Source organism: Bos mutus, chromosome 1 (assembly GCF_027580195.1).
Source record: "Bos mutus isolate GX-2022 chromosome 1, NWIPB_WYAK_1.1, whole genome shotgun sequence".
In the NCBI taxonomy this organism is placed as follows: domain Eukaryota; kingdom Metazoa; phylum Chordata; class Mammalia; order Artiodactyla; family Bovidae; genus Bos; species Bos mutus.
Window position 1 is genome coordinate 21516855 of NC_091617.1, and position 13362 is coordinate 21530216.

The 13362-nt window shown below is 38.7% G+C and overlaps 1 protein-coding gene and 1 pseudogene across 2 annotated transcripts in view; both read left to right on the forward strand.

The window, feature by feature from the left end:
* The window catches only part of LOC102279636 (SAM domain-containing protein SAMSN-1), a 114035-nt gene extending 107116 nt beyond the window's left edge, over positions 1-6919 (forward strand). For both annotated transcript variants that reach the window (XM_070367678.1, XM_070367687.1), the window contains one exon: positions 6138-6919. In XM_070367678.1, coding sequence (XP_070223779.1) covers positions 6138-6322 — 185 coding nt within the window. In that variant the 3' untranslated portion in view covers positions 6323-6919. The remainder of the gene's footprint in view (positions 1-6137) is intronic.
* Positions 6920-11779: 4860 nt separating this feature from the next.
* LOC102279912 (glucose-6-phosphatase 3 pseudogene) lies at positions 11780-12716 on the forward strand (annotated as a pseudogene).
* Positions 12717-13362: the final 646 nt, after the last annotated feature.

Sequence of the window (13362 nt, forward strand, 5' to 3'; positions counted from 1 at the left end):
CTGTGATTGTGTACTGGGCATGGCTTTGTAGTGATTACCCTGGTCAAACCAGACACAATCCTATATCACCGTGTGCCTTCCCAAAGCCCCTAGTGTCATGCTTGGCATTGAATCCATAGTTAACAAATGCTTGTGGAAAGCATATATGTTGAATGAGAGAATGAAGAGAACTGTAAATAGTAAGCACAACTTTTTTTTTTTTTCTGGTTATAAAGTTTAGGGTCCCCTGCAATCCCACTTTACACATAAAAGCTTTTGTAACAGGCAGCTGGGTGTTGGAATGTGTTGTTAAGATTCATTTCATGCATACATTAGCCATGTGTGCAGGTAAGGGTGAAAGTGTGTGAGTAGATTTCTAAAAATGTAAAAAACTATCAAAGTTTAAAATAGGTATACCTGTGGCAGATTCATGTTGATATATGGCAAAACCAATACAATATTGTAAAGTTAAAAAATAAATATAAAAAAAATAGGTATACTTTTGAATCTAGAAATTCCAAGTTTTAGGAATTTGATTAACTTCTACAATGCATAAAAATACTAGTTAAAACTAAAAACTACTAGGAGTTTTAGTTCAAAACTAAAACTAATATGAACTTCTATTAGTAATTAATTTGTTATAAATAAGATATAGGCAAACAGGACAAGATATAGGCAAACCAGGATGAAGATATCAGGAGAATGAAATACAGACTGACATGAAAAGATGCCCAATATATAGTAAATGGTAGATTAGTAATATGTAACATAATCCTGTTTTGCCAAATATAATAAATTTTAAAATAATGAAATTAAGTTATCATTTCACCATGTCAAGTAAACAGGATTAAATTAATGTTAAGAAATGTGATATTGATTTCCCAAGACCCCTAATGAAGCAGTATGATAATAGTTTTTTATATTATTTGGTCATCATCAAAATAGTCTAACAGGACAACAATTCAACCAAGGGTAGATACTTCCTGGGATCAATGCCTTTCATGGGGATGTGTGCTTGAGGAAGTGGTAGCCTGACGTGAGGTCCCCATTGGTGCGGAGCAATTAGATCTCAAGTGAGTGTGACTCTGTGCCACTGAAGGAGTCTGCACAGTGAGCAGCTGTTGTGAGTGTAAGTGAAAAGACATACTCTCCAGAACACAGCTCATTAGAGAGGTGACTATGATGCTTGAATGCAAAGAGAGGTTAGCAAACAGAGGGAGAGTCGTTTCAACTCCATATTCTCTCGTGGCTTCAGGAAAGCAGTCACTGGTTGGTTTCCCATGAAAAGATTTTGTATTCACTTTGTTTTTGTTGTTTTTTTCAAAAGGTGGACTAGTACTCAAATAAAATAAATACCAAATATTCACTAAATAGAAAATTAAAATGTTCAGGTAATTTAAGGACATGCTTAAGATGAAATCAGAAATAAGTAGTTTATGCCATATTTTCTAGTGAATGTTCCCCTCCATGGGCAATTCTATCTCTGGCCAAATAAATATAGCCACAGTGATCTGGAGAACGCTTGAGTCTAGGTTTGAGGACCTGATATGGAGCTACAAATGAGGCTGAGATTTTGAGCCATCTTAAAATGCTTCCCGTGTGGCTCAGATGGTAAAGAATCTGCCTGGAGTGCAGGAGACCTCGGGTCAATCTCTGGGTCAGGAAGATCCCCTGGAGAAGGGAATGGCTACCCACTCCAGTATTCTTGCCTGAGAAATGCCAGGGCCAGAGGAGCCTGGTGGGCTAGGGTCCACGGTGTCACAGAAGTGTCTGGCACAACTTAGCGGCTAAACAACAGAGGTGCATAAGCCTCATTTTTCCTCTCTGAAGATGGTACTGGACTAGAGAAAACAGAGGAGGGTAATACAAAGGCCCAAGAGCTGTCTTCATTTGAATTGCAACAGAATCTTTTACTTTTCTTTAGTTCATATTTCCTTTAATTAACCTAAATATTGCATTCTTTTTATTAAATACATTGCTTATTGAGCACTTTCATTGCTCAGCTATTTTCCTATGCCCTCGGGATTGCATTATTTGATAGTACATGGTATAAAGGACAGAAGGTTCATATTTAAGGCAAACAAGATAATAAAGTCAAAATCTGAAATGTTTGAGTAAAGAAAACTAGGAAAGTCAAGCAAAAACTAGTAGTTTACATTTTTTATTAAATCTTCAACTTTCTAATATGTGAATATAGGACAGATTTTTCTCTTCAGGGCATGATAACTTTTTCCCAGAATTAGGACCTAGTTTGATTTCCTTAAAGCTTTCTTCACTTTTAGTATAATTGAGATGGCCAATATTTAATTAAATGTCACAACTCAACATAATTATTTTATGAATAATTATATTAGCTGTCTTATATTCTAATCGCCACATCACTTTTTATCTCCATTGATCACTACCTTATGTTGAACCATGGGCTGTATACAATTCCATAAGAATTTTGGTAAGAAATGAAATATTTTAATATTCAAATTAGTTCTTTATGACAAAATATCTTCTAAATAATTTTTTCTTAAAATGATCATTTTATTTTCACTACATAGAGTGCAGAACTGTTTGGAGCTGCTTTCTGTACTCCTTTATGCCTGATGGTAGTTGGTAGCAATAAGATATACCCTTTTTCAGATTATTTACTAATTCTTCAGTATACTCAGATTTTCAAATGTACAGCTTTCAGGATATTTGCAAACCATTCAGGGCTTTATTAAAAAATGGTACCATTTTAATGTTTTGTTCTTTATTAAAATAAAATACAAAACATTGTAAACAATCTCAGAAATATAGAACTCTAAAATTCTAACACTTTCATGTGTGAATTATATGATGTCCATTATGTTTTTATATAATTTTAAAAGTATAAAAATTATATATGCTAATTCTTTAACTTCATGTAGTATCAGAAATGTTTTTGTATAAAAAGATGCACTCGGATATCCTAAGGAAAGTCTGTAATTTTATAGTCAAACTGATTCTTATTCCAATGTGTTACTTACCTGGTTAGCTCAGATGATTGGACCATGGGACAAAACTGATGAAGGATATAGTTTCAATTTCTAGGTAGGTCAGTTAGCTTTACTCTGCTTCATGACCACATGAAGAGACTAAATGACTTAGAAAGAACATGTGAATGTATTAGTGTGAATTCATTTCCTCTGCTGGAAAAACTACCCATAGCATAAGACCTAGGCTTATGCCAATCCTTAAGTCATTAGTGTCAAGATGAAAAAAACAAAACAAAAAAACAAGAGGAAAATCTTGACCTTCCAAATACAAAAACTGAATACTAGATAGATTTCCTTTCCATCATATAACTTAATGACCTGCCTTTTCTTTTTATAGTTACAGTTGAGGGGCTCCAGCTGATCACCTGCCTGAAAATATTGCAAGCCTGGTGGGAAGCTTTTGAGGAGGCATAGTCATGTTTTCATTTCACTAGGAAATCATTTAGCAAATTACTGCTGTTCTGTAAATTACTGTGCTGCATAACTTTCATACTGAGAAACTATTTCCCTTTTCCATAAAAATTGCAGATGAAAGGTTTCTACAATAAATAACCTGTATTTAAAATGAACCATTCCTAGAATATGGAGAATGTGATACAGCATTTCTCAGGTGGAAACAAAAACAGATACATTTTATTACTAATATTAAAAATGGCATATTCTCTGTTTAAAGTTAGATTTATTGTTTCTTTACTTTGTTGCCCTTTGGGGTGAACATATAGACCTCTCTGAGGGTGAAATAACAACCTAAGTACTTATTTTTTGGAAAGGAAAAGAGCTAATTTTAGAAATCAGGGTTCTTTAAGCCTAAGTTTTATATCTTGAAGAGTCCCACAATCAGCAGTCAACCTAAACAGAGTACAGTGTTGGAAGTAGTTATTATGCTAAGTCGCTTTTAGGATGCCAGTCTGAGGAAGGGATCTCAGTTCTTTCAATTTTGTGTTGAGGTAATAAGCCCAAATATATCTGGGGAAATATGGTCTTATCCCCACCGCCATTCTGACGAACAGGATCACACTCTGAATATGGTAATCACTGCTGATGTGGCAGGAAGCACTGCAAAAAGGCTAATTCCTCTGGTCTTTTCCAGAAACACTTGGATAAAGGAACACAGAGCCAGCTCTGTCATTTCAGTGGCAATAAGACAAAAAAACAAAGGAAGAGGAGAAGGTTTTTCCTTAAAGACCGGGGTCCCATTCCAGTGCTGCCTTTTCACAAAAGAAGGGCTTGGAACCACAAGTGAATGACTGATACTTATCAAGACTAGTCAAGATTAAGTAGATTCCCCTAAAGCTAAAAGGCTTATAACTAATAAAGACAAAATGCTTCACAATAGCCAACATTTTAAAACAATAATCACAAAAGGTTCACATTAAGTTGAAGCTCCTTATACCAAGAACTAGTTATAACATCACTAGGCTTAAATTTCTGATAATTGAGCCCACCGTTAAAGTTGTGGCAAATGTGGAGAAGATTCAGAAGACTAGCATAAATGTGGTTTCATTGTGGCGAATAAAAACTTTGAAAAAAGGTTAAAAGAATTGTTATGATTCATTTTGAAAATGAGTAGACTAAGAAATTATTTTTATCATTTTTTCCAACTTTTCTCAACCTATGTTTCCCATATAAAACCACAGAATATGGAAATAATTAAGTGACTCTTTGCTCCATTCCTCCATGAAAGGGGCATAACGAGTACCATTATAGATACATTGAGGAGAACTTAATTCACTAGATACAAGGATGCTAGGCTCAATTCTCTCTTGTAATGGAGGTTGATAGCAATTAGATATTCAGTGGACCATAAACGAATGTTGACAATTTATCAGAAGCCTTTAAAATGCATTTAAAAGCAGGAGAAATGTAGACGAGATAAAGCGTGGATTACTTGAGTCAATTGAGGAAAATTACACCAGTACACAATTTCCTTCTTCCAAGGATTTTGATGTTTGGATCTACTTTCTTCTCATTGGAATGAGATGAAATGCATAGCCTCTGAAGGCAGATCTTAAACCACCCTGAAATGTATGTTCTTCCAATGTAGGGCTATTCCAATGTCCAAAGTAGAGCAGTCGCAGGTTTAGAAGGGGAAATAACAAGGCATGCTCATATAGCTGAGACATGGTGGCTTAAGATCCATCTCCTCTCCTCAGGAAAGAAAGAAACTTTGCATTGACAAAGAGAACACTTAGGCTAAAAATTCTTGAGAAGAGTAAACTATAGGGCTCCTTAGGTTCTTTAGAAAGATCTTTCATTACATCTCTGATATTATTTTTTACCCAAAATGACAATGCCTGTTGTATTAAGAATACTGGTTTGATGACACAGGATTACCACCCTGAATATATATAATTGTCATTCAGAAATATAAACAAAGATGTAGCAGACTACAAAAAGCAGATTCAATAGATACAATGCTATACTATCTAAAAGCAACCTGAGGAATTCCCTGGCAGTCCAGTGGGTAGGAATTAGCACTTTTCACTGCTATGCCCTGGGATCAATCCCTGGTTGGGGAAATAAGACCTCATAAGCCATGGGGCATAGCCAAAAAATAAAAGCAATGTCTGCTTTTATGTCTACTTTTCTGATGAATTCAAACATAGGAGAATTCTATGTTTTCCAAACATGGAAATTATTAGTTAAATTCCAAGTTATTGAAATTCTATTGTATATTATTTCTCACATTGATCTTTTATTCATTAATCAACATTATCATGGTTCTCAAATTGTTCACAAAAATGACTATTGAGTAGGATTGTACATTTAAACTGCAAATGACTTCTGATGTTACTTTAAGGAGTATTTGGACAAGGCATCAGTCACACTGTGGCTACAATCTGCTTTCTTTGGCAACTTATCATCAGTGTAAAAGGAGAGTCCATATTGATTTTCACTTCTGTAAGCAGTTCACATGAATTCTGTGAAACTCCAAGTGAGCAACGTAGGGCAAACTTTATCTTCTAAGGAAACAGTGGCTCGAATATTTGAGAGCAAACATCTCATTTATGATGAACAAATACATCATTTACTTACAGAAGTTTCCACTGTAATGAAGTTGAAACAGCTAAAATAACTTGAAGATGAATGAATATGTGAACAAAACTTTTCTTGGCTTTGCCTAACCAGTTCTCTCTTTTCCATTTACAGCTATTCAAGAGCAAGAAAGTGAATCCATGCCCCTCTCCTTAAATAAGTCACAGTTAGATGACTGCCCAAGGGACTCTGGTTGTTACATCTCATCAGAAAATTCAGATAATGGTAAAGAAGACCTGGAGTCTGAAAATCTGTCTGACATGGTACAGAAGATTACCATCAGAGAGCCAAGTGACTGAATATACATTATCAACTCTGTATCTACAGATGTGTTCTATTTTAACTCTTCTTGAGCTAAAAATTCAAATAGGAGAGGAAAAGAAGTATTTGCAGATACTACCTGAAGTTAAAATGTTTTAATGGGAATAATTGTAAATAAAACCCCATATCTCTAACATTCCCAGTTATTGTAAATAATATGTATATTTATGTCTTTAAATGCTAAAATGTTAATATTTCACTTCCCTGTATCAGAAGAAGGATAAAGTAAGTTTGGGGTATGTTTATTTAGCTTTATTTTATAAGTGCAAATGTGATTCTGCAAAAAGACTCTCCCTTTTTTTATACATGCCTGTTTTCAATTTGTTTATATTGTTGAGTGAATAGTAACAGAGCATGTCTGCTTAATTGTCCAAGCAGCATTTATACTCATTTTTATAATTACTGGGAAAGTGTGAGTTAGTATTGGAGACATTTTATCCTAATCCACAATGGAGTTTTAGTAATTATTTTTTTGTTGATTTCTTCACTGTTTTCTGTATGAAAGTATAGATAAAAACATATTGTCAGTTCTGATTTAGTAAAACTAATTTTAATAAATGTACAGATTTCTCATTTTTAAGTGTAAATATTTTTAATTTTGAAATACTCTAATTTTAATGATAAAAAACTGTATGCATTTGGTGTTCTCTAGACTGTTGTTAAAGTATATGTCACCTTAGAACTTCAGACAAAAAAAAATTTCTACCAGATAAGATTTTATTGTCAGTATATACACTTATAAAACATATATGTGTGTGTGAAGTCTCTCAGTCGTGTCCGACTCTTTGCGACCCCGTGGACTGTAGTCTGCCAGCCTCCTCTATCCATGGGATTCTTCAGGCAAGAATACTGGAGTAGGTTGCCATTTCCTTCTCCAGGGGATCTTCCCAACCCAGGGATCGAACCCAAGTCTCCTGCATTGCAGGCAGACGCTTTATCCTCTGAGCCACCAGGGAAGCCATCACCTTACCTCAGTCTCTTTCCTGAACTTCACATCTGTTTTGGCCAACTTCCTGAATAATTGTATGTATCAGCTCAGGCTGCCCTAACAAAACACTATAGACTGGTGACTTAAACAATAGAAACATTTCTCACAGTTTGGGAAGCTAGAAATCCGAGATCAAGTTGCCAGCATGTTGAGTTCTGCTGAGATCTCTCTTCCTGGCCTGTCTTCTTGCTGTATTCTCACAAGGCAAAGAGAGACAGCAGGCTCTCATTATCCCATAATGATGTCCTCACCCTTGTGACATAATCTAAACCTATCTCCCAAAGACCCCATCTTCAAATACCATACGATGGGGTTTAGAGCTTCAACATATGAATTTGAGGGGATGGGGAAGGCACAATTCACTATGTGATTTAACACAAAAATTAAATCACATACTTTCAGCTTAAAAATGTGTGATGGCTTTTCATTGTCTCTAGTAGAGTATTTAAACCTTCCAGGATATATAAAATCCTCCCCAACAAGTTTTAACCTACCCTATGAGTCATATCTTTCCTCTCCTACCTCTCACTCTATACTCTCCAGCCAAAGCAATACACTTGCAGTGTCCTGAATTCACTATTCCCTTTTTGACTTTTCTTACATTATTTCCTTTCCTGGAGTGGCTCCTGCTATTTTCTATATCCAGAAGCCTCCCTCTGTTTTCTGTATTGAGACTCCCCACCAAAATCACTTATTCTGTGAAGCCTTCCATGATTCCCTTTGGTGTTCTTCTCTTTGTGTTTCCATAGCAATCTGTGTCTCTGTTGGTTAAAACACTTATCATCTTATGCTTTATTTATTATGACACTTGCCCTTCCATGACACGGTGATCTCCTTGTGACAGAGATTATTTTCTTTAGTCTTTTTAATTGCTGGTATAAAACCAGGTACAGAGTGGGCATTTAGGAGTTGTTTGCCGGAGTGCATTAAATATAATTATTATTCCCATACACATTCCATATCTACATTTAAATCAATCTGTTCAATCTATGAGCTTCCCAGGTGGCACAGTGGTAAAGAATCTGCCTGCCATTGCAGGAGACGCAAGAGACGTGGGTTCATTCCCTAGACAGGGAAGATCCCCTGGAGGAGGAAATGTCAACCTATTTGAGTATCTTGGCTGGAAAATTGCATGGACAGAGGAGCCTGGTGGGCTATAGTCCATGGGGTTGCAAAACAGCTGGACACGACTAAGCACACCATCATCTTACCATAGCCTCTCCACTGGAACCAGCTGAATCTTTCAGTATAGAAAGGCTGTAAAACTTTTACATGTTCTGGAATTCAATGATTATTCTGGTCCCAGGGAGAGCCTATGGTTTACAGATTCAAGTTTGTTGTGACAGAATGCATGGTCAGAGAAATTTTATTTCAGATAATTGGATAAAATCTTTACAATACTGTTTGAAAAGAGCAAAAATTAGATTATTTAAATCCTGGTTCCCCCCCTCACCCCCAACACACACCCACACACACCATTCTATTGCTTACATAAACAGGAATATACCTTCACCATGAAGTATTTTATCATAATTTTTTTAAATCAACTAAACTAAGAAAATAATTCATTAAAAAATAAGATAACTTTTGAAAGTCCTAAAATGCCAGGCAGCTAAAGATTTTCAGGTCTTAGATAACATCCAACTCACTGAGGTTAGTCAAGTGCCTTGCAACTTCCTGACTGAGGCCAAACTGATGACATTTCATGTTGAGAAACTTCCGTTATAGGCATAAGTTCTGAGAAAATAACATGATGAAATTTTAGATACTCCATCACCCCACACATGCACTTCTATCCCCACCCACCCCGCCACCGCCAATAAAGAAAATTGTATAACTAATCAGCAGGCAGACTTCAAGCACTCCTTCATAAAGTGGGAAGTCATGCTAAAATTATGTAGAGGTTGAAAGCAAAATGAATAGGGACTAAATATAGGCAAAAGAACAGCAGTTTCTAAATTCGACCAGGTTTTGTGGCTATGGAAATAAGATAGAAGTAACCTTCACTTTATGCTACGTCCTGTCCTAACACTGAATTCATCTCCTCACACCCAGTGTTGACCTCAGCACATCAACTGGAGATCCTGGTTTGAGGACTGTGTGATTTTGGGCAGGTCACTTATCCTCTGAGCTTCGTTTTGTTCCCATTGCAAAATATACACAATTGTTGTACTAATATTCCATAGCATTTTGTCAATTAAATGAGACAATGTGTGCAAAACACTCAGCACAAGGCATGCAGTATGTGCATAAAAACTGATGCCTAAACAGCAAATCAAGGCAGTGCGCACGCTCCTACAACACTGGCATGGTCTTGTAGAGATCTGAAACCCTTCAAACACAAATGCCTGAGGGCTAAGACAGCTGTGTTCTCCAGCATCAAGGAGAGAGTCAGCTGATTCAACAGACCTTCATAGCCGAGGACCATTCTGTCATGACAGAATATTTCTTTGTTTACTCCTGTTAGTTAAGGAAGAGGTTTTATTGCATTTAGCTCTGATTCTTCACTCTTGTCACATGATAGGAATAATCTTTTAAGGGTAAATGACTAAATATAGAAATGAATGCCCATATTAAATCAATAAAAGATTTGGGATTATGGCTGCACATCGGGCCTTAGTGTATACAGTATAGGTCACAGCTGAGTGTGATATAGCCAACAGAAAAGTCCTTGTAGAAAGACATGCTGAAAGTAAGGCATATATTTTTAAATTTTTATGGTGCATGCATGTGTGCTAAGTTGCTTCAGTTGTGTCTGATTCTTTGTGACCCCATGGACTGTAGCCTGCCAGACTCCTCTGTCCATGGGATTTCTCCAGGCAATGATGCTGGAGTGGGTTGCCATACTCTCCTCCAGGGGATCTTCCGACCCAGGGATCGAATTCACATCTCTTACGTCTCCCGCATTGTTAGGCAGGCTCTTTACCACTAGCGCTACCTGGACACTTAGGTAAATGATCTACCCTGGGAAACAAAGTGCAGGGGGAGAGGCTACCAGGAAAATATTTTCATTACTTTACATTTCTTACTCCATCATGCAATGTGTCCACATGATGTTATAAATTAAGAAACCATGACAAAAGAACCTATAGAGAATAACATTAGAATGTTCAGAGATTTCCTTTGACTTCTGGAGTCCCTGGTGAGCCCTAGCGCAAAGCACTGTTTCTTCATATAGTGCTAGTTGCTCAGTCATGTCTGACTCTTCACAACCCCATGAACTATAGCCCACCATGCTCCTCTGTCCATGGAATTCTCCAGGCAAGAGTACTGGAGTGGGTTGCCATTTCCTTGTCCAGGGCATCTTCCCAACCCAGGGATCAAACCTGGGTCTCCTGCATTGCAGGAGGATTCCTCACTGTCTGAGCCACCAGGGAAGTCCCTGTTTCTTCATAGGGAGAGGTGAAATCCTGCTGCACAGGCCAACAGGATGGTTTTCTTCTCTGAGTTCATGGGCACTTGGCCAAATGATTGGTCAGGAATCATTCTATTTGCAGAGTAAAATGGGGTGACATCACTTCCGGCACAATTTGTCCATATAGATTATACTTGTTTGCAATTCATCAACTCCTTCTCTCCTTTACATCCGTATGTAATGTAAATGATCATTTTTCTCTGAAGCTTCATAATGATGCACAGCTCCAAAAAGTGATAGAATCAGCTAAAAGGGAGCAGATGGAAGTTTTTTCCCCAATATGCATATTCATAAAAAAAATAGAGAACTCAACAAAAGGAGATACAGAAGTACTTGTACCCAGGGGCTGCAGAGACTTGTATACAATAGTAAGTTGGTTTTCTGCCACTATTCATTCTTGAAACCTTTACTCATTCATTCCTGCAGAAATGACTGAAAATGCTCTGGGGGAAAAAAAAATCTGTCTTTCTGTATAACAACATATATATTTCCCTTTGGACTTTTATTGCACCTTAGAATTCATGATTCAGGAATAAATGGTTAAATATTTTACTAGAGAAATATAATTAGAAGCAAACTATGGAAAAGAGAGGGGCAAAGCAATCAAGCTTAGACTGGGAAGAAGTGTGACTATTCTGTGCTATATATAAGAACTCTCAAGACTTTAGGGACAACCCCTAAAAATTAAGAGGCTTCCAAATCTGTCAGCTTCCAAATCAATAGTGAATGAACTCAAGCATGAGAGTCTTGAGCTGGGGGGAGGAAGGCACGGACCAATTAACCAGTTGTGTGTGCAAACTTAGGGTCCCACTTCAGCACCTGCTGGGTATGCCTGGCTCCCCAAAATAGGAGTAGCCTCTAGCCTTCTCGCCAAGAGATCTCGAAATATCTTTGGAGGGTAAAAGCACTGGAGGATAAAGGTCTGGTCTGGAAGGAATCTTGCCCTGGATATTACATATCCATCTTCACAGTAGCAAACAAGGGATGCACCACCTCAGACCAAACCCTGGTCAGGCCAGCTCTTTGGTGGCCATGGAGTCCATGCCAGGCACAGGGATCATGATAGTTGAGGTGCTGCGAACCAGCTGCCCTGATTGGAGAACGTGTGTCTCTGGATCACCTTTCTGGGACACTCTAAGAGCCTCTTTCTGTTCTCCATCCCACGGCCTACTATTCCTCTCGCCAGGTGGGCATCATGGTGGTATGGATCAGCCTCTTCACCAAGTGGCTCAACCTCCTCTTCAAGTGGTTTCTTTCTGAGACAGGCCCTTTTGGTGGGTCGATGAGTCTGAGCTAGACTCCAGCCCAGATTCACCTGTTCCCCTCTTCTTATGAAACTGGTCCTGGCAGCCCTTCCCACACTGTTTCTGTGGGAACAGCCCTCTGGCCCATAACGATGGCTATCTCTTCCCAGGTGGCCACTTGGATCCACAGTCATTGGGTGAGGGTGATACCTAGCTTGGCTTATTGACCATCCTGCTGGCAATTGGCTTGTCCTAGGTCTTCCTCTTAGCATATTTCCCTCACCAGGGCTTGACTGGCCTAATAACTGGTGCTGTCTTGGGTTGATGCCCCCTGCGTGCCCATAGCATGGAAGCTAAGCTCCTACGGGTGCCCTCACTGGCTGCCAGCCATGTCTATTGACTCTCTTTACACTGGGCCTGGATCTTTCTTGGTCCATCAACCTAGTCTCTAAGTGGTGTAAACAGCCCAAGTGGGTACACTTTGACAGTCAGCCCATTGTCTCCCTGAACCTGGGAACTCTGAACTCTCCCTGAACCCTGAACTCTCCCTGCCATGCCCAGGTATGGCGGGTACACCTGGGACATGGCCAGAAGCTAGCTTGCCTTGCACTGGCCACAGGGCTGCTGGGTCCCTGGACTGGCTGGGTTACTCTCATCAGATCAGCCTTCTCTACATCCACAAGCACACTCCCTGGCCACAGCTGGTCATGGCCCTTATGTCCTGAGTGGTGCGCACCTTCAGCGCCCAAAGCGCCACCTATCTGCTCTTCCTGACTCTAGGCCCTCTTACTGCCACCTTCTCTCTCATGAAGCCAACACTCCATGACCTCCATTCTCCCAGAGGAAGCCCTGGCCACTTCCAGGCCCCACCAGACTCTGCTCCCATTGAATTTTTTACTTTTCCCACACCTTGTCTCAGTCCCCAAAAAGGGCCTTCTCTCTCCCAGGAAGGATGGTCTTCCTGCCTTCCCTCCCAAATATCCAAAGAGCAAAGGCAACGGCAAAACCAATAGGTTCCTGGAACACTGTGAGGGGCTCAGAGTAGCCCCATAAAGCCCTTCCATACTTCTGAAAAAAAAAAAAAGAAAAATAGAGAAGGCCAACAATGTAAAAAAGTGAAGACCTTGGAGTTCCTTTAGTGGTACAGACAACAGATATTTAGAAGCACACTGTCATACCAAACGGTATAGGAACGTTCAGAACAAAGTTCAGAACTGTCTGGATGGCAAGTAGCTATGTGTTTCCTTAAAATAGCTGATTACTCAGAGGCTAAGGTAGTTCATGCTTATGTACTGGGGAAGCAGCACTGCTACTAGAAATTTTGTTAAGATATGTAGTATCAGGTGATACTGTGAAAGAAACTAACCACAC